A 20,931-nucleotide genomic window follows, 5' to 3' on the forward strand; every position below is an offset into this window, starting at 1 on the left:
CCAGGCCCAGGGGATGGGCCATATTCTTTCTTCAATACTGTATCCCATATTCTGCCGCCACCCCAGGGCCATGGTAAGTAGGTGACAGGAGCCATATCAACAACCAGTGAACATGGTGAGAGAAATGGGAGTGGATACGGCAAGCCCCTCACACCGTCCAAGACTGTCCTGCTGCACTGTCTAAGGTGGATCCCCTCACTTTTTTTTTTTTAAGTAAAAGAGAAGTAACCCCATTTCCTCCCCTTCGCTCTCACAAAAATAAACTAAATGGAAGATGAGCCGGTGCAGAGATGGCAGTGGGACCTGGGGGCAGGAAAGCAGGCGTCTTGGGCAGGACGAGGACTTCAGCAGGATACCTCCATGGTGTGGTTGACCTGGCCCATCCCCTCGCCGCTCTCTGAGTGGGCGCAGGGCTGTGGGCGGCTGCCATCCACAGAGCTGGCGCTGGTGAGGGACGCGGTGCGTGAGCGTGCAAGGCGGGTCATGCTGGCTGAGGGCACTGTGGATAAAAACAAAGGGTCCTGAGGACAGGCAGGGTGGGTACCAGTGGCAGGAAAAGGGCAAGGCAAGCAAAGCGGCCAGTGAGACCCAGTCCTGCCACAACACAGAGGCCCATCCCAAGCCACGGTGCTGGCACTGGCTCCATCAGGCCGAGGCATGCAGGGCCAGCAACAGTGAGCAGGCCAGATGGGGCTGCAGCCAGCAGGGTCCTAGGTCCCAACAGCTACCCAGAGCTATGGCCAGAGTAGAGCAGGTGTTGATAAGGCACTCTGGGCTGGGTAGGAAGTCACTGTGCAGCCAACTAGACCTTTATCCAGAGAGTGACAGGGTAGGAGGCAGGACTGCTTCTGTGAAGAACACAGCCACAAGCTACCCTGAATCTTGCTTCTGCTATTGTAGGTGAGGCCAGTCCACCTAGAGGCTGGGCCAGGGACAGGCATGACACCTGCAAAGGCCACCCTAGTGCTGTGTCTGAGCTTCTGTTTCTAACTCCCAAAGCGTTGGAAGCCCCACAGCCCATGGCCACCTAGAAACAAGACAACTGCTTTGAGAACAGCCAGCGTCAGGTTCCCATACGGGACGGTGCTCTCTGCAGACCAGGGTCCGCAGAGGAGCAGGGGATTGATCCACTGGGGCTTTGAACTGAGCAGGACACAGAAGATTCCAAAACCACGGCAAGACACAGTGTGGCTGCAGCATCGCAGTGGAGCGGGGGAGGGGGACTAGGCAGGGTGTCCATGCAGCAGGAGAGGGGCCATGGGCTACCTGCTCCTCCACTCAGCCTTCGGTCCTTCAAGTGTGCAACTAAGAGAGAAGACAGCCAGAGAGGGCAAGGGTAGGGGAGACACAGAACATGGTGAAGATTGGGCCGGCCCAAAGGCATCAAGATGGGCCAAGATGAGACACACAGACAAATGAGTAAGGGCCAGGGCAGGGCTGAGCCCACTCAAACAGCCGCTTGTGGAAGCCACACAGCAGGCTCAGGATTCTCAGGTCTCCTTCTTCTCTAGCCCAGGCTGCGACTCAAGGCCCATGGAGGCCACACCCTAGACCTGGTGCCCTCACCCTACCAAAACTCAGTCTTGTACATAAAGGGGAGGAGGTTGTATAATCTTCCAAAGCCCCTCCGACTCCTGGGAAGCCCAGAGACACTCTAGTATCTGCAAGAGTTGCTCCTTTTTGGTCTTATACATGTCTGCCAAGCTCCAAGAGTGCATGGAACCTAGATTAGAATTCTGGCTAGTCCTCCCTGTCTACCTGTGCCCCCCCTTTTTTTGAAATTTCCCCCATGGGGCTGGCAAGGTGGAGGGCTATCCTATTATTTCTGTCCCAAGGAGGTACAGGCTCCAGAGGCTGAAGTCTTTGGTGGAGGGCACCAGATTGAGGGAGAGCAGTTCACCCGGCAGCTGTGTGTTAAGAGGGGACCAGAGGTCCCGGAGGCACACAGGAGCTGCCAAAACTCATATTCTCTCTCTCTCTCTCTCCTCTCTCTCTCTCTCTCTCTCTCTCTCTCTCTCTCTCTCTCTCTGTGTGTGTGTGTGTGTGTGTGTATGTGTGTGTGTACATGTGTACATGTGTGTAGCCTGGGTCTTATCACTGTTATATGAGGGGATGTTTTGGGAAAGATGGGGACCAGACAACTGATTTAGAGCCCTTGATCCCAGTGGATCCTCAGGCTTACTTTCCGTTCTCCGGTCCCAGACTCCATGCACCAGGACGCTAACCCTCTTTCTGTGACAAAGAGCCTTTTGAGGTGTCTTAATCCCAATAGGGTGTGGGTGACTCATCTAAAACAGGCTTTTCTAACAGCACCCAGCCTAGCCTAGGTGCTGGACTCTCAGGGGCTGGAAGAAGAGCCCTCTCCCAAACGGGCCATGACATCAAACTCAGAAGAATGCCTAAGGCTCCCCCGGAGCATAGAAGGGGGGCCTGGGACACACACCTTATAATGTATGCAGAGTCTGGGAAGAGTAGCCCAGCCTTTGGGGTCCAGGTGACAGAGTACACTCAACCACAGATTCCTAAGCACATGGGCAGCACTGTGTCCCAGTCCCTTGCCCAGAGTGGGTGGAGGTGTACTTACTGTAGCCCATGCCTTGCAGGAAGTATTTGAAGGCCTCAGTCAGTTTCCCTGGCTGCAATAAGATGGACACAAAGGGCTCTGATGATTGGCTGCCTGGGGTTAGCAGGGAGGATGCCATCACCACCACCCCCGACAGGCTGGGTGATACAGTGGCAGGAGGGCCTGGGGTCTTACCTGTGTCACCTGAGGAAGACCACCAGAATCTGCCATCTGAAAGGAAAAGAACAGGAGGAACTGAGGAACCCCTCCCAACACCTGAATAGACAGTGCTGTCCAAACACCATCCTGCTCCCGTCTGTCCTGTCCAGCAGCCCCCTCCCTGCAGCTGGGCCACAGGGCTGATGGGCTGGGGTGGTGGCAGGGTGTCTCACCTTCAGGAAGGTCGTAGTGGTCGGGTCCAGTTTGGAGTTGCACTCAACCTGGGGACAAGGAGCCAGCTGCAGCAATGCCCCTGTACCACCTGCTTAGGCAGGTTCTGTGCCCAGAGCAGGGAGGGAAAGGAGGATGGGAGGGGAGGGAGGAAGGTACAGGCCTAATGGCTTCCCTTCCCAGGCTTTCGCCCTGGAGGCCTGCTGGTCTGAGGGGCCTGAAATTCCATTCACAACCGCAAGTGGGACAGGAACGGGACCAGGGTTGGAACCAGAAGGCCAGGGTCACTCTAGAAGGATGGATCAGAGGATCTGAGCAGTGTTAAGGGACAGCAGGGGACACTGGGTCAAGGTGGCCAGTGCAGCCCACACCCTGCCCTTGTGCCTTCCTCATGAGCCCTGAAAGTCTGGTATCTTTGCAACATCGTAGACGCCCACCCTGAGACAGCGTGTTGCCAGAGCTCCAATGGGAGAGGTACAAGCGCCATCTTGGGTGCCTGGGTGGCTCCAGGGTGAACATTGATGTCTATGAGTCACTTATGGGTCAAATTTTGGGAGAAGTGGACCTTGGGCTCTAAACTGAAGTGAGGTAAGCTACCCTGGGGAGCAGAGAGGTGGGACCACCAGGCAGCACGGTCCTAGACTTGCCAGGCCCCTCCACCTGCACAAAGCGGCAGTCAGGCCCCAGTGTGTGGCCAGGTGGCAGAAGAGTACCTGAGAACCCCATCATTTAGGATCTGCCCCAGACTCTAACCTCCAGCGCCTGCGCAGGGGAGTCACACTCACCACCCCGTCCTCAGCAGGTGCATTATCCCCGACGACCAGCATCACCGGGCAGCTACGAGACAGAGAATAAAAATCATCTGGCCTGGGCTTAGGGGCAAAGGCAGGGACAGGCTGGAGGGCAGGAGCCACTCACCGGAGCGTCTTGGCATTGGGCACGGTCCCAGGCCGGTTAATGTCAAGGTCTCTGCGGCTGTGGAGGGAGAGGCATAAGTAAAGGAGGCATCCCCCAGAGGTGGATCCTAACACTGCCAATTGGTAAGCCTGGGAGTCACGGACTTGCTCTGCCTACAAGGGACCTATCCTTTGGTCTGTCCTTGTCCTGACTCCTTTCCAGCACCCCCAAGTGAGCCAGGTATGTGTTCCAGCGTCCGTGCAGGACCACACAGACAACTCTTTTTTTTTTCTTTTTTCTTTTTTTTGTTTTTTTTTTTTTTGTTTTTTTTCAAGACAGGGTTTCTCTGCAGCTTTTTTAGAGCCTGTCCTGGACCTAGCACTTGTAGACCAGGCTGGCCTCGAACTCACAGAGATCCGCCTGCCTCTGCCTCCCGAGTGCTGGGATTAAAGGCGTGCGCCACCACCGCCCGGCTGACAACTCTTGACTGAATATTAGCATCATGGTCTCTTCCTCACTGCGGGGTGGGGTGGGGGTTCCTTCCGGCAGGAGCTTCCTTACTAAAACTTTGCAAAAGGGTGTGACTGATATCCTTTCCAGCCAGCAATGGGGAAGAGTCCACGGCTCTGCTCCCCCTCCACTCAGAGGGGGCCGCCCCTGGGCAAGAAGCTACCCTCGCTCCCAGACTCCAGCTCCTCTCCAGTCTGGGGATGGTGCTGCCTGCCTTGCACCCTCCCGTGGGGGATGGGAACACCCACACCTGTTGTACATGTTCCAGAAGAGCTGCAGGTTGGCCTGGTTCACCACGTTTGAGATCTGCTGCCGGTAGCTCTGCACCAGCTCTGTGTTGTTCACCAGCTCCTCCTGGGTGTGGGGGGAAGGGAGGGGGCACATACAGACTGGGGCTCGGGGCTCTGAGAGGGCATCTACAGAACAGCCTTGGCCCCACTCCTAGTGGGAGTGGTCTGGAAGGCAGAGGAGGGGCCTCGGGCGTGGAAAGACTTCCCACCGACCACCTCAGACACAGTACTGGGTGACCCAGCCTGGCTCAGCCTGCAGCACTTGTCCCAGCTGGCTGAGCCCCAGCCTATAGTCCCTGCTTCGGAGGACGCCCCAGATGCAGTCTGTCCCGCCCCTTACCTGGCTGAAGAGATGAGAGAGTACCGTATCTGGCAAAGTGCTGGTCAAGCCAGAGAGCTGCAGGAGGGGAGAAAAGCCAGGGTGAGGCCCATCTCAGCTCACTGCTCTAGCAGACAGGCCATGTGGCCTTGGGTGCTCACCTTGGTGGCAGCCCAGTCAATCCAGCCTTTGCCATTGGGGTCAATGTTCATCAGCACCAGCCCCTCCACCAAGTCAGGGAAAATGAGCTGCAGGGAAAGGGGAAAGAGAAAGCAGGTCGTGAAGCTCTTGCTTGGTGAAGTCTTCACGATACCACAGATGGGCCAGCTGGGTACCTGGGTCTGCACAGGGCTCCCATGCCGGGGGCCTCGCTGCTCCTCTTCTCTGCCCAGCCCTAAAAATCTTTTGATTTAGACGGAATCCATTACAGCTGTTTCTTACCCTTTCTAGAACATGTATATGTACTGTGTATGTACGTGTGGTTCTGGGGATGGGACCCAGAGTTCTGCCTCACGTGCCCAGCAAATGCTCTATCACAAAGCCATACTGCAAGGGCTTTTAATATGTTTTTGAAGGTATTGCAAAACTGAATATTAAACATCTTTAAATCTTGTAGATTTTTTTACATTTCTTCATTTGTGTGTGGTGTGTGTGTGTGTGTGTGTGTGTGTGTACACATTCTCATATGAAACAAGACCCTAGTGGGAGTTGGTTCTCTTCTTCTATCATGTGGGTCCAGCAGATTAAATTCAGGCTGTCAGGCTTGGTGGCAAGCTCATCTAACTGCTGAACCAGCCTGCAGGTCCCATCTTAAAATCTTAAAACAGGATGTTTCCTTCCTTGCTTTTTATGGCTGAAGACCCTGTGGTAGAAGAGAAGACATGGTCCTTTCCAAAGCCAGCTCTGTGCTGACCGCGACAGGGGTATTCAAGGGTTGGCCCCGTGTGTAGGAAGAACAGGTGACAGACATACAGATATACAGCCTGTGGTCTCTCTGCAGGGTCTGGACTAGTCTACAGCTGGCAAAATGGCTCAGGGTTGGAACAGAAACTAGAGGTGAAAATTCTGTTTCTGTTTCAACAATAAATGTTTGAATCCTAAAACAATTCCTGGCTTTAGAGATGAAGGCTTTCCCGCCCAACCCGCTGTTTCTGAAATGCAGTTCTCTTTGAACCTCAGAACCCGAATGTAAACGTAGTGTTGGGTTAAAGGACCATTTGTGTCCACACGGTACCTCATCCGCTGGGGACAACCTGTGCTGGTGGGCAAGGTGACAAGTTGGTTTGTTGCTAAGAAGGAATTTGGTTTTGGAGAAGGGTTAAGTAGTGGCTGACAGTCTTCCCAAGCAGTGAGTGGGGGGAAGGTGACTCCTTTTCCTGATTTATTCTAAGTACTCATTTATGATTGGTGTATGTGTGGCAGGTCACAGCTCTGCGGAGTCCCTTTTCTCCTTCCTCCCTTATGTGGGCTCCAGGGATCGAACTCAGGTCTCCAGGTTTGTGGGGCAGGTGCTTTATTTGCTGAGCTATCTTATCAGTCCATCTCCTCTACTGTTGTGTAATGCTAGGGGCGGGACCCAGAGCCTGATGCGTGCAAGGCGAACACGATCGGGGAGCCACAAGCCTAGCACCTCTCTCTTCCCTCCCTCCTTCCTCCTGCCCGCCTTCCTTCTTTCCTTCCTTCCCTTCCTTCCTTCCTTCCTTCCCTCCATCTTCCCTCCCTTCCTCCCTCCCTCCTTCCTTCTTTCCTTCCATTTCCTTGGAGGGAAAAAAGGGGAAAGATTTTTATTTTTTTATTTTATTTTTTTCAGCAAAAGGGAAGGAAGAGGAGGAGGAGGAAGAGCAGGGGAAACCCTGTGGGGCCCAGGGATCACCCTCTTGGCCTGGACTGGGGTTCTCTGTGAGGGTGGGGAAACTCACCGCGAACTTGGCCAGCACATAGGCTCCGGCTCCCACTCCGATGCCAATCACGTACTTGAACCTGTTGTAGAGCAGAACCGGTCACTCTATGGCTGGGATGTCATTTCCCATGAGACTCAGTCAGAGCAGGTCTCCCCTGCCACCCTCAGCCCCTCACTGAAGCCAGGCTATCTTCAGCAGTGTGGGCAACACCTATCCCCGAGCTCAGAGGCGGAAGCTAGGAGGGACTCACCCAAAGTGCTGTACCACACTTGGCAGCATGGCGGCCAGCTGCTCCATGGAAGGGAACTGGTACCTGCAGGCAGAGTGGAAGTTCAGGACCTGGGACAGTGAGGGCACAGGGCTGGAGAGAGGGAAGAGACTCGGTGGGGGGGGGTACCTACCCCTGAGGGAACTGTGACGCCCCCACCTGCTGCCCAGGGGCATCCACGTGGCACACCACAAAGTGTTTGGTGATCTCCTGCATGTCCTCAAAGTTGAAGAGGGTGTTGAAGCACAGCTTGTCTGCAAAGACACACCTCTCAGTGGGCATGAACAGATAATGTCAGGGGCCGGGAGGGCTTCAGAGCCCAGTGGGGAATCCCAGACCAGAGGCCAAGCAGAGGGGAGGGTGAGCCAAGATCTGCAGGACCATGCACGGAGGGGAGGAATCCTCACTGGTTTGGCAGTTCAGGGTGGGGCCAGGCAGGGTGACCAGGGCACAGCTGCACTTACGATTGAGGCCCACATCATGGTAGGTGAGGATGGCTGGGCGGTTCCCTTTAGGAGAGCCCCGGATCACCACATGCAGAAGGCCATAAGGCGTCTCGATGTCATGTTCCTAGAGGGGACAGATGGCATTGGGAGCTCTGGTTCTTGGGGAATGAGGTGGTAGGGCCCCTAGCCAAGGCGTCACCCCACAGAGGACAAGTGGAACCTCCTCCTCCTCCCTGATTCCCTCTACAGATTAGCCTGCCCCTGCCCTGCCCCTGCTCTGCATCCAGCCTGCCACAGGGTCCTGGGAGGTCAGCGTTCTCTCCACTTCACCCAGTCCAATCTCCTCCCCATTACCAATCACAGTGTGCCTCCTTCCTGCAGAATGGCCTCTGCCGCCCCACCTAGAATCCACAGCAAACTTTTCTATGTCAGCTATATCCTGCTCCCGATCCACCCATCTGTCCTTATTCTTGCTCCCTCAAATTCCCTGCCCTGTGGTACCCATCTCCATGGCCAGGTCTGCCCCCAACACCTTCTGCAGTTCCTACTCCCAGGTCAAGTCCGTGCCCTTGGCTCTGTTGCTCAGGACTAGTCCTTCAGGGGGACCTGGTTCTGTGTGACTTTGAACAGGGCAGGTGGCCTCTCATCCCATAGAGCCTCTGCAGGAGCCGCAATAAGCAGACATGGCCCAGAGAAGGGGGCTGTTGCAGGTGGCACCCCTGAATCTTAGAGGGGCTACCTTGTCGACTGACCTCTTTACAAACAGGCCATTTCTGGGATTCCTCAATCAGGAAATTCCTAGCACACCGGTCAGAGTTGAATACATCCTAACCCTGTACCACCGGGGTCCCAATACCACCATTAGTGGCCCAGAGCTGGGGTGGCGTTATGATCCCCAACAGGAGAGAAACAGCAAGTGGCTGAGCTCCGACTGTGTACCAAGTTTCCTACCGACACTCAAGACAGAAAGAACCTAGACTCCATTTTGATGACAGGGATACTGGTTTCGGAAGAAGGAGCTGTGTATGACAAAGCCAGCTTCCCGCAGTCTGGCTTTTTGGGGTGTGTCGTCAGAGGCCCACTGTTCAGACTGGGTCTCCAGAAGGAGGTGATAATCCCACAGCCATTGGCTACACTCTGGGATTCATACTCTGAAGGGAGGCCTGAGCATCATCCTGTGGGCCTCAGTTAGGCCCAAGCCCAACACAGCCTCCTAGCTCTGTCCTCCCTCACGATCCATTTGACAGGAAAAGCTTCCTGCTCACTGGTGCCTGGCATGTGACAGTTATTCCTCACTGGACCCTAACCCTCTACAGTTTGCTCTACAGGAAGATGTGGGCCCAGAAAGGATAATCCACTTGCTCAAGGTCGAACCCAGAGCTGACAAGATGCCAGCTCAGGGCTGTGGCTCTGCACCAAGGAGAGCATTTTCTGAGGGGCGGGGCTGAGGTCCACCAAGGGGTGCCCCCACCCTAGCCAGCTGCTTTTCTCTTCTGGGGTCCCTGTGACGGTCACTCCACTGTTCTCTCAGCTCTAAAGGAAGGGATGGGGCATGAGGGACACAGTGTAAAAGCACCACGCAGCCAGCAAAGGGGCTGTTTCTCCGCTGTGGTGGGTCCAATGTCACTCTGCAAGAACCCCAGGGCCTCGGAACTCTCCAAAATAGTGAGTGGTTTTTGCCTTCGTTACCAAAGTGGTCTGCACTGCCCTTCCCAACCCTGATGTGGCTGCGCAAGTCCTTATCTCTAGGCAGATACCATCAGTCACAGCACAGGCCTTGCTAAGGAGGGTTCACTTCCCAGAAGGGGAAGCACTGGCTTTGACCAGGTCATGGGGACCCACAGGACTGATGCTAACCAAATTTCTCGTCTTGAGGAATAGTGACCTTGACTGAATGCTCCCAGCAACTTCTTTACCTCCTCAACCCTGGGCTGAGAATTCAGACCCAGGTGGTCTGATGAAGGCTGAGCCTCCCCACCCCTCAGGCTGCTGACCAGAGTGGGGGGGAGAAACAGCCTCAAAGGCCACAGCCCAGCAGACTGTCAGCCCCTCAATTCCCAGGGTAGAGTGCTCCCATTGGCTCTCAGTGACGTCAGAGCCCAGCCCCCCACCTCCAGGTGGGAGCTAGAGGGATGCACTGCGGCAGGCAGCAAGGGAGGGGGCTTTGACATCTCTTGCTCTGTCTCTCTACACCAGTGACCTTGAGGGCTGGGGGGAAGAGGGTCAGAACAGGGCTGTGACACACCAAGGCGGTGGTGGGGGGGGATGTGGTAGGATTTGGTTTCAGCAGCTTCCTGGGTAATTCAGGTCTGCACGGGGTAGAGGCTGATTAGGATCAGGCCGGAAAGGAGAATGAGTGGCAGGGGCATGGAACGTGTGCAGGGCAAAGCTGCCCTTGCATCTCCCTCCTTGAGGAAGAGCACTGGGCTTGGGTAGCTGTTGCTCCTCCCCCGTAGCAAGAGGAGGTGTCCTGGGGCCCCACGCCCTGACAGCTTAATGCTCTTGTCTTTCCCACCTTGTAAAATAAAGCAGGGCAGCCTCTCCTTGACTCCTCCCGCGATACTCGCGCCTGAAGACCCAGACCCCCGCTGCCTCCTCTGCCTGGCACCGCAGTGCACTGGGGATATACAAGCAACTCCTCATGGAGACGTGACGTTCTGCGGCAGCTATCCAGCATCATGCGATCCCCCCTCCCCTCCGCAGCCAGGCTAGACCCTGCAGGCACAACCCTGACAGAAGCTAGGAACATGGCAGAGGCTCACAGGGGACGCACTAAGCTGAAGTGACCCCAAGAGTTCACTGATGAGGCTGAGAACACAAGCCAGCAAACAGAAGTCAACGGACCCATCCTTCTTACCCAGCCCTCCACCCAGTGCCTGAATAGACCAGGAAGACAGGCTTACGAGCAGAGCTGTCACCGGACAGGTCAGGAGGACACCTTATCCTCTGCAGGTCACAAGGATGCCCCATCCTCCCTGCCCATCCCGCAGCGCCCCTGGACCCTCACTCACCCCATCCCAGCACTCCGGCATCTTGCCGAGGAAGGGAATTTGCCGAACCAGAAAACGCAAACAAAAGCCTGAGTCACTCGGACAGCTTGGGTGGGAGACTTGCGGCTCTGTGACGGGGCACACAGCTCACCGTGATTTTATACACAGATCCCGGGCCCTGCCCAGGCTGGTCCCTCCTCCCTGAAGGATTTCTGAGCAGCTACTTGCTCACTCCGAGTCCTCGCTCCCACATTGGCTGTTAGGAGACAAACCTGGCTCCAATTGGCTTCTGAGATCCTCGCTCACTCGGCCTTGCTTCAGCCCCTCCCGCCCTAGTGACACAACACCCCGACGGTCCCCAGCCCCTGCAGCTCAAGGGTGCTTAGCACCCAGGCACCTTCCATCAGGTGCAGCTCTATGTGGCTCCCGGGAAGCAGCAGCCAGGGCCACACAGGCGCCCCTGTATCACGCATGGAGGCGCCTGACGGATATGCATCCCAGTGTGGGGTGGTCTGAGAAACTGCATTTGCAGACCCGTCTCAGCTCTGGGCTCCATCCCCTGGGAGCACAAGGGTCCTGGGAGACCCAGAGTCTGGAGCACCTGACTCCCAGGCCCAGACATCCCAGCAAGACAACAGCCTAGGTGATATAACCTTGAGAGCAGTTACTGGTTGGGGAGGACATCACTGGTTTGGGGAGCACCTGGGTTTATCCACTGCTTTGGGGTCTGCCACTCCTCTACCTACTGGGGTGTCTCCCCCCTTTAGGCACCTCCCACCCTGCCAACACAGATGCCCAGGGCTGACCCACAGCCCTGCAAATGTGGAGTTTAGGGGTCTGGGGGTGCTGGAAGAAGCAGAGGAGCAATAGGGTAGGCCTAGCCCTCCACGACCTCACACTCCTGCAAGAGGGTAAGGCTCGGGAGGGGGGGAGGGGGGACGGGACAGGCTGACATGCTTGTGTCCTACACAAGCACTCACGCCAAGTCCTGTCTTCTGAAGCCAGTCGGTATGAATCCAGCCCCCCAGGGTCACTGGAGTGGACATCCAAGCTACCCCAGGGTGCATGTTTTATCCGTCAGGACAGCGAGGCTCAGAGAGAAAAGCTGACTGAAGGCCCACAGCACACGGAGGAGCAGGAAGACAAGGGAGTAAAGGAGAGGAAGTAGGCCAGGGAGGTGACAGAGGAGGGAGCCCCGGGGCTGAGAGGACCAAAGTAACAGGGAACATGGTGGGGGCGGGTGCCGGTGCCCCTATTCTGTCTCCTTGGTAGAGGAAAGCACCTCCGGTCCCTATCTGCGCCCACGGCCCTGCATCCCGGTGGGTCCCCGGGGGAAGGTGGCCCGCTCCCTGCCCAGGTGCCTGGTGACCTCCTTTGTAGCAGCTGCGTGCACTATTCCTAGTAACAGCCTCTGTATTGGGTACCAACAGCTTTGCCTGCGCCACTTCTGACCAGGCCACTCCCAAACAGAGACATGGAACAGTGCCCCAGCTCTCCTGTCCTGGTCTGGCCCCCAAATCCACCCATGAGCCTCTCGAGGGAGCAGAAAGGTCCTGCCACCAACTCCCACTCCCTGCAGTCCCTGACGGACCCACGCCCACTCCCTGACTACCTATGGAGGGGTTTCCCTCTCCCGCTCCCAAGGGAGATGCTTGCTTAACACCAGCCTCCTCCAGGGCTTCCTGTCTCTGCTCAGCTTGTTAGCTAGAAAACCCACAGACCCAAAGTCAGGTCTGCTCAGCCAGCTGTCTGCGGGATCCTGGGGCAAGGTATTTAATTCTCTGCTTCTGAGGAGACACAGAAGCCTGAGAGACAGGACGGGGTGCCTGAGACCCAGGAGTCTGTTTTCTCACTCAGGTAAGGGGCAGCATGGCTTCTTTGCATCTCAGCATTCTAGGCCCACGGTACGACCATCGAGGGGAGCAGACACTTACATTAGAATGCCCCCCCCCCATGCCGGACCCTAAGTGCTTTCCATTATCTCACTCAGTACCCGCTTTTCAGACATGTGATAAGCTGCCCTGCCTCACACAGCTAGAAGCCACAGCACCAGAAGTCATGTCAGGCAGTCTACTGCGACTGCGTGCTATGGTTGGCGGTGCCTCGTCACGGTCACGGGGAGTGGGGGAGGTGGGGGGAGATGTCCGAACACTTGGCCCATTCCCTTATAAGCACTCTGAGCCACTTGCTTCACTGTGAATGAATGAATGAGCCGGCTGGGGCAGCGTGGGGAGGGGGAGGGGGGAGATTAGAGGGAACCTAGACTGGAGCAGGTTGGGAGCAGCCTGGGCGGTGGGGTGAACATGAATGGACCAGGACTGGGATATCTTATGCTTTCTGGTTTCTCTGTCTTGCTTCTTTCTCCCTCAGCTGACCCTGTAGAGCCAGAAACAGTGACAATGCCTGCCACCGTGGAGCTGGGCATGAAGGTGGCTCCCCAGCTGTGGCCCAGAAAACAGCCATCTTTGTGAGTGTTTTTCTTTAAAAAAAAAGAAAACCAAGCAAAACCTGCCTCTATGAAGCACTCCCAGGGAGATAGGAAGGGTCCTGGAGAGCACGCTGCCCTTCGCGGAGCAAAGGGTGTTGAGAACCAGGGTCCCTTCCCCCCCCCCCCCCCCCCGTGCACAGCTACCCGAGGCTTGTCCACTCACACACCCCACCCTCAGTTGTCACAGACAGAGACTTCCATGACAGGGCCTGTTCTGCTGTTTTCTGGCTATCCCTTCTGAAGAGGCTGGTCCACTAGCAGCCACAGCCCATTCCTTCTCGGGGATTCTGATTGGCCCCAGCTGCCGAGAGCTGTACTTTCAGCTGAGGCCTGTGACCTCAAGGGATGTGGGCGTGAGCAAGGTCTGCCTAGCGCCTCCCTCCTTGAAGAGGCACGTGACCAAGACCAACACAGGCCCAGATCCTCGTTCTTGCTGGCTAGATGCGTCAGGGGGAGGAGCCATCGGGGAGCCCCACCTCCTGTACTGCTTCAAGGGGAGGAGCCATCGGGGAGTCCCACCTCCTGTATCCAGGAAACTGTTCCAAGCAGACTGACCGAAATAAAGGTCAGTCAGGTGGAGAAAAGAAAGTGGCCTGGGGGCGACTTCCATACAGCAAGGAGGCGGGGACTTGGTTTGTTACACTCAGATGGCTAGTCACGTCTGAGAGTCCTGTAAGCCTGTGTCCCTCTCTGTCCTAAGCCGCTGTTAGACATGTTCTGGGACCTGGAACCACACAGTTCCCGGGGTCTCAGAGGGGAGAAACGATTGGGCAAAATCATGTGAAGGAATCAAACAAAGAGCAAGTTCCATTTTCATGGTACCTTTGGCATCAAACTAAAGAGGACACGGTTGTCCAGGCAACAGCTGCTATGGAAACCGGAGTTAGTTCACTGTCAACCTAGCTTCCACTGGTGGAAAATGCTGACTCAGGTGACAGCATCTCTCGCTCCCTTCTGCACACTCACGGCCTGAAGCCTCTGCTTCCTTCCCAGCTGTGCTGTTCACAGAGGGTCCGCCCCCCTCCCGATCTGCCGCTTGGTAGGGGGAGCAGCTGTAGGGAAGCCGTGGAGGAGGCGCTGCGGGACAATGGGGGAAGTCATTAGACCATGAGATGGCCTGCCCTCCCTCCCCACCAGAGACGGGGACACGCAGACAGGCTATGACTCTCCTCTAGGATCCAGCCCAGCAGGAATGAGTCCACACAGATATGGGCTCTGCATTTTGAGAGGTTGAGTTTAACTTACCTTCCAGTCTGTGTCCACAACTGAGAGGAAGGTGTCAGGGTTATCCTAAGGAAAGCAAACAAGGAGGACAAGTTAGACCAGCTCCCAGGCTCTGCCCAGAGCAGACTGGCCTTCTGACCCCAGCCATATTCATGCTGACAAAAGGGGCTCACGGGCTTACCTAAGGTGTCGGGGTACGGGCAATGCAAGGATTTCTATCTCGTAGGGTATTGGGGAGACTGAGGGATGCTCTACAGGCAGAATGCACTGGGATCTCTGGGTGCTGACTTTGGATCACTGCACACAAGGGTAGAGGACCATGGAGGAGCAAAGAGGCACCTTGACTGTCACCTCCATGGCAGGGAGGGAAGCTGAGGTCTGTTCAGTGTCCTGGCCTGTGCACACTAGGTATTTTCAAGGCGGGCAGCACTACCCACTTGACTCTCTCAACCTTCCTGTGTCTATGTGAGACTGGCAGTGGCATCTTCCAATAGAGCCTCTGGACTCCAGGTGTCATGACGGAAGGACCATATCTGGCCATCTAAAGCCTGGACTAGGGTGGGTTCCCAGACGCGGGCTAATCTAAATGAACAATCTGACGTCACAAATGAGGGGGATGTGGCTCAGAAGACACCCAAAGCTGAGTATAGTAGCGCAGGCCAACCATTCAACACACAGGAGGTTGGGAACCCACGGCCAGCCTCAGCTAACTCTTCCAAAGCCTAGGGGAACAACAGCCATCAAGGGAGGAGGACGGCCACTTCTGGAACCCCTCTGGAAGGGGGCTGCTGGCAGAAGGGGGCAGGGCTGGTCACTGATGGAGCCTGTTACCAAAGCACCTCAGTGAGAGGGTTGCAAAGCAAGTGTGGGAAGGTAATTACCTCGGGGAAGAAGGAGGCAGTTCTGTTAAAAACAAAATCTGATAGAAAGGATGAGGCAGATAATGGCAGGGTGTGCTATACGCTCTCTGGAAGCCAGGGGCCCAGGAGATAGGCGCGTGGGAGGGATGGGCCCACAAACCAAGACACAGCAGGAAAATGAGCCGACATGAACCCCTGGGACCCACAGGAGGTGTCTGAGGTCAGAACAAAGGGCAGGAGAGGGTCTGGAAGAACGGAAAGTCCACGAGGGGCGGGGAGACCTGGGAGGTCCAGAGAAGGGGCAGCCAGTGTCCCGTGGAACCTGGGACTCCTCAGACCCCGCAGACATCATGGAAAGCCCAGTCTAAAGTGGCTTATAGAGGTGGAAAGGCACAAAGAATATAGTCATCCCCCTGCCTCTGCACTGGTTCCAGAACCTTCGGTAGGTACCAAACTTCGCTTCTCTAAGATGGCATTATATCTACCCAGCAACGATGATTCTCCTCTCATACAATTTAAATCAGCTCTAGACTGCCGATAACACACACCTTCTAGAAGATATGCATATGTCCTGGAAGTAGATGCTATACTCCACTGGTAAGGGATCAAGGACAAGAAAAGTGTGTACAGACGATTTTTCTCTTGCTGCTTCTGTCTGACTAACTGAGGTCCTGGGTGTGGATACCATGGATGTGGGGGCCTGCCGTACTCACCCCTCTCTAGATACCTGTACCTAAGTCTGTACCGGGCAAACTACACTGTTTTTTGTTTTTGGTTTTTGTTTTTTTGTTTTTCGAGACAGGGTTTCTCTGTGGCTTTGGAGCCTGTCCTGGAACTAGCTCTGGTAGACCAGGCTGGTCTAGAACTCACAGAGATCCGCCTGCCTCTGCCTCCTGAGTGCTGGGATTAAAGGCGTGCGCCACCATCGCCAGGCCAAACTACACCGTTTGAAGAGTGAAGATGTCAGGGAGGCACTGCACTCAGGATGCTAAGAGACCTTGCCAGCATCACAGCCTGAGGAAGGGCAGCTTCTGAAGACAAAGGTACAGCTAGCTGACACCTCAAGGATTCTGCTGGGAGTCACGAGGAGGCTACACTGGGCATTTTTTAAAAAATGCCCCTTTGGAAAAAGCAGAGGTGACCGGGTACCCAGCAAGAGCCTCTTGCTGACTCAAGGACTGGAGCCTCTGCACGAGTCTGAAGCACAAATCTCAAATACCAGAGTGGTAGACTCTGGCCGCTGGCGTGAAATGAGAGACTGGGTTCAGCGGAAGGAGGAGGAAGGCTGCCGGGAACAGGGTGGGGAGGACCGTGAGTCAGGAGAAAGGGACAGCGAGGTGCTGCAGGAGGCTGGAGAGACCTGGGCACAAGACAGACCCGTGCTTCGGGGTTGGGGACACGCTGCGAGTGACAGCAGAGTGGAGGGGTGCCAGAAACAGCCTAGTGGCCAGCAAAAGGCTTCCTGGGAACACTTGAGCAGAGCCAGAATAAAATAGGAAGGCTGCCTTGTAAGTTCTCAGGCCGATGTCTCCCAGCGGAGAAAGCGGCTGGAAATACGGCAGATACCCACAAGGTTCAAGGAGGCTGGGAAGGAAGGAGGTGCGGGGGCGGGGTGGGGCGGGCAATACTCTGGAAGCTGGGATGAAGAGTTTGTCGAGTGCGCAGCTCACTGCCGGCCCTACAGGCTACCCTCAAATAACCCAGGCGTAGGTGCTTGGCTGGAGGTTATGTGTTGAATGACCAACGACGCCCCGTTCAGGGCCAGGGCTGTGGCCTCATGTGGTTGGACTCCCCCAGGGAACCCCACTAAGCCACCTGATCCCAATCCTTGCTGCTCCTTCTGGCGGGAGGCTGGAAGGTGGGTGGAAATAAAACACGGAGCTGAAGGTGGAAAGCACCGGGCTCCTGCCTTTCCCAGCTGCAAACATGGGAGGATGCATACCCAGCAACGCTGGATGGACACTTTAGGCTGATCCCGCCCGCAACTTCCTCAAGAAACGAACCAGTCAATGCTGGGTAGCTCTGAGTTCACAGGGCAGTTCTCCCTAGTACCACAGACAAGATTGCAGGAGAACACGCAATTTCCCTCTTCACCACAAGGTGGCGCACGGCCCCCAGGACCTGGAAGTGGCGACTCACCAGCTCTGTCACATCCTGGCCCCGGAGTAGGGGCTTCTCTTCCGGGAATCGCAGCTCCTGCAGCCCGGCCATGGTCACGTCGTGGAGCAGAAGCCCTAGAAAGAAGGGGGCATGAGGTTGGACCTTGTTCTTGAAGCTGCCCAGTGAGGATAACACTGGCCAGGGCTACTGCCCCCAGGCGATCACAACTGATCTCTCTCCCAAGTCCTGTTTTATGTCAAGAATATTATATTGTATTTGCTCTTTTCAAATAAAAACGTGTTCTGCAAAACTAAGCAACACAAGAGGATCCCTGTAAGTTTCAAACTAAACCCGGCATTTCCGGTGAGGCAGAGGGGTTCTGTGGGGAGGTAAGAACCGGTCAGAAGTGCCTTGCAGAGGCTTTGGTAGACTGAAGCTGGAGAGGAAGGGAGGTGAGAGCTCTCTTTCCTGGGACTTGAATAGAACTTGCGTCAGGACAGAAGATCTCAGCCTACAACCACCAGAAAGTCCCAGACCCCGATTTCTGGGTGACTCGGACAGACGCAGAAACTGCCCTCGCCCCAAGGTTAATTTATTCTGTATACAATGTTCTGCCTGCATGTATACCTGTATGCCAGAAGAGGGCACTAGATTTCTATTATAGATGGTTGTGAGCCATCATGTGGATGCTGAGAATTGAACTCAGAACAAGTGGGTAAGCAGCCAGTGCGCCTACCTCTGAGCCATTTCTCTCCAGCCCCCGCACAGAAACTTTGGAGCTTTGGAGGAAGAGAGGGGCACACGTAAGGAGCATGTACACATTTGCCCTCTGTGTGTGTGTGTGTAGGGGTGCAGCAAAAACATCAGGCATGCAGAGAACCCAGGACGAGGGGCTCGCAGGAGAGGCAGTGCCATCTCTCACTTGGGTATAGTGACAGAAGCCAGAATGTACCTAGGCTCACCAGTGTCACCATCAACAGAAAATCTGGAAGAAGCCAGAAGCCCATCATTGGGCCACTAGGGTCACATGTTGCTTTGGTAATCTGACTAAGATTATTTCAAATCATGGGGAAATGCAGCTAACAGGGCTGGGGAGATGGCCCAGCAGCTAACGGTGTCTGGCATCAGATTTGACGACTGAGTTCAATTCCCAGAACCCACACAGTGAAAGGACAGCAGCAAGTCCCACAGTGTCCTCTGGTCTCTGCATGCATGTCGTCACACATGCATGACAAAGGTAGGGATTTTTACAAAGCAGCTACAGAAGCATTCGGAATCCTACCATGCAGGAGAGATTCAAACAGCCCCACACAAGAAGACCCAGGAAGGCCGTGCATCATGTCACACAGTCCCCGGGAGGGAAGTTCCTGTCCTGCCTGGTCCGCTACCAAATCTTTACAGTGTACTAAAGCATTATCCCACGACAGAGCATGGTGGAGCGTGAGCTATGGCGGGGTGGGGGTTGGGGTGCTGAGACACACAGTAAAACTCTGACAAAATATTCATAATAAGCAAATAGTTCATCAGGCATTGCTCCTGGAGGGGTAGATTGGGACTGAAGATAGGGTGTCCACTACGAGAACATAGCCCACAGAATTAACTGACCAGAACTCATGGGGACTTGCAGAGACCAAGGAGCTTGCAGGAGTCTGACCTAGGTCCTCTGCATATATGTTATGGCTGAGTAGCTTTGTGTTCTTGTGGGACTCCTAACAGTGAGGGGGGGGGGCTGTCTCTCTGACTCTTTTGCCAACTTGTGGAACCCTTCTCTTTCTGCCAGGTTGCCTGGTCCAGTCTTGATGTGATGGTATGTGCCTGGTCTTATTGTAGCTTGCTACGCCACGTTTTTGCTGATGTCCCTGTGAGGCCTGCTCTCTTCTGATGGGAGGCAGGGGGGGTGGATCTGGTGGGGAGGTGAGGTAGGAGGGAGAGATGGGGGAGAGGGGAAACTGCAGTAGGGATGTAATATATGACAAGAAGAAAAAGAAGAAAAGGATGTCTACTCTAAAGTATGGAAGGAGCTATTTTTAAAAATATCTAAATTATATTTAAATTTAAATACTTAAATTAATCTCTGAGACAGAGTCTCACTATGTAGCCTTGGCTGACCTGTAGCATTACAAGTCTACTATGTAGACCAGGCTAGCTTAGAGTTTTATTTTGTTTTCCAAGACGGGGTTTCTCTGTGTAACAGTCCTGCAACTCGCTTTGTGGACCAGGCTGGCCTTGAACTCACAGAGATCGGTCAGCCTCTGCCTCCTGAGCACTGTCACCACCCAGTCCAGTTCTTTCCCCTTATTAGGCCTCCACCGTTCGTAAAGTGTTTACTTGTGCTAACACACTTCACCCTGACTGGAAGGGAGGTGCGGAGACTGAGGCCCTGTCTGGGTGCTTAGTCCGCTTCTCCCTCTAATGCCCTGTCACCTAGGAGGTGGAGGGACGAACTCTCTCCAGCCTCCCCCTGCAGTGGGTCCTTAGCAGCTGCTTGGGCAGAAGCTGCCCCTCCTGAACCCTGTCCTGTTTGCTCCTCCTACAGAAAGGCCAGTGACTGACTGACCCAGGACTCAAAGGTCCCAGGCCTGGATGGAACCCATGTCTGACCAGAGGGCAGCTCTGAGCCTTCGTCCTCACCCTCAGCACAGGAGGCAGGAGGAGGATCTGCCACCCTAAGCCCTGGGTCTCCGCTCGCCCGCCCGCCTGCCCGCACGCACGCACGCACACACGATCACACCCTGCCACCCTGCTGAGCTTTCTGTTCCCAGAGGTTTCCCAGGAAACTAGCGAACGAAGACGCAGATGGGCTGTATTTTTAGAATGGCGTCCCCTCGGCTCCCTCTGCCCTGTCTTCCCTTCCTTTCAGCTGTGTGCACACTCATCCATCCATTCCCCCCCCCCCCCCCGAGTGGGAGCTCGGCAAGCCCCCCCCCACGCCTTGAGAAACCTCCTTCATCAGGACGTTCCTAGCCACCTGCCTCTCCAACACCCACTCAATTCAATTCAGGGCGCCACAGGGATGTCCTGCCCTCCCCCACCTGCTGTGAAGCCACCTGGAGGCCCTTCTCTCCAGGGACAGGGCTATTAAAAGGGTGGAGGTGGGCAGTGCAAGGACAGATGGTCTGCCATGAGGGAGTAGCTGGGAAGAGGTAGGGAGCGACAACGAGAGAACTTGGCCTGCCTCCGCCCTAGGAAACGGGCAGCTGGGCCTGCTCTGGGGGGCTTCCGGGTAGATGCTAGAGTGACATCCCCCCTACCCCCGCCGAGGGCAGCAGAGGACAGTCTTCATCAGAAAGCTACATTTTTCCCCCCCCATCACGGTGGCTAGGTGGTGGGGGAGACAGCTGCCTGTCTTCCTGGTGCCGCCTGGTTGAGACCTGAGTGACACAGGTGGGTGACAGGCAGCCCTGGGGCCTGAAGATGCCACCAAATCTTTCCCCTCTGTTCTTTTTCCTCTGGACCGCTCATTCTCTAGAGGCTGGTGGATCCGGGGTCACCCTAATCCCCGCCCTTACAGTGGTTAGTCCACGGCCATGGTCCCTACAGTGCAAGACCACGTCTGCCATCTTTGTGTGGGCAGCTCACAGGGAGACCGCAGGGGAGGAGTCGCGGGCCTCCTGTGCTTACCTTGGAAAACTTAGAGGGTGGGGTGGGACTGCAGAGACAACAGCTGTATAAGGGCCATGCTGGG

General features: G+C 55.5%; 1 protein-coding gene across 10 annotated transcripts; it reads right to left on the reverse strand.

Annotated features, from left to right (window-relative positions):
• Window positions 1–264: 264 nt before the first annotated feature.
• Ndrg4 (NDRG family member 4) lies at window positions 265–17,375 on the reverse strand. 10 transcript variants are annotated; one of them, XM_038312519.1, is made up of 16 exons: window positions 17,286–17,375; window positions 14,308–14,352; window positions 7,603–7,708; window positions 7,272–7,392; window positions 7,121–7,183; window positions 6,889–6,949; window positions 5,131–5,217; window positions 4,991–5,047; window positions 4,611–4,714; window positions 3,872–3,928; window positions 3,739–3,790; window positions 2,956–3,003; window positions 2,759–2,794; window positions 2,585–2,636; window positions 1,267–1,305; window positions 265–499 (listed from the first exon to the last, which is right to left on the reverse strand). In XM_038312519.1, exons 1-16 carry the CDS (start codon window positions 17,355–17,357, stop codon window positions 345–347), a joined length of 1,155 nt encoding a protein of 384 aa, XP_038168447.1. In that variant the 5' UTR covers window positions 17,358–17,375; the 3' UTR covers window positions 265–344. The 10 variants fall into 10 exon arrangements, with proteins under 10 accessions (XP_038168447.1, XP_038168448.1, XP_038168442.1 ...); XM_038312520.1 differs by lacking the exon at window positions 1,267–1,305; XM_038312514.1 differs by lacking the exons at window positions 14,308–14,352; window positions 17,286–17,375 and adding an exon at window positions 10,596–10,690 and having other exon boundaries at window positions 4,611–4,711.
• Between the last annotated feature and the right edge of the window lie 3,556 nt (window positions 17,376–20,931).

The sequence above is a fragment of the Arvicola amphibius genome, chromosome 15 (assembly GCF_903992535.2).
Source record: "Arvicola amphibius chromosome 15, mArvAmp1.2, whole genome shotgun sequence".
Classification (NCBI taxonomy): domain Eukaryota; kingdom Metazoa; phylum Chordata; class Mammalia; order Rodentia; family Cricetidae; genus Arvicola; species Arvicola amphibius.

Excerpts from the sequence above, each read along its gene's own strand:
- Ndrg4 (XM_038312519.1), bottom strand. The coding sequence starts at position 17,357 with ATGGCCGGGCTGCAGGAGCTGCGATTCCCGGAAGAGAAGCCCCTACTC. Across the intron at positions 4,715-4,990 it reads TCTCTCATCTCTTCAGCCAG|GAGGAGCTGGTGAACAACAC; the intron begins GTAAGGGGCGGG and ends CCCCACACCCAG. Across the intron at positions 2,637-2,758 it reads GTCTTCCTCAGGTGACACAG|CCAGGGAAACTGACTGAGGC; the intron begins GTAAGACCCCAG and ends ATCTTATTGCAG.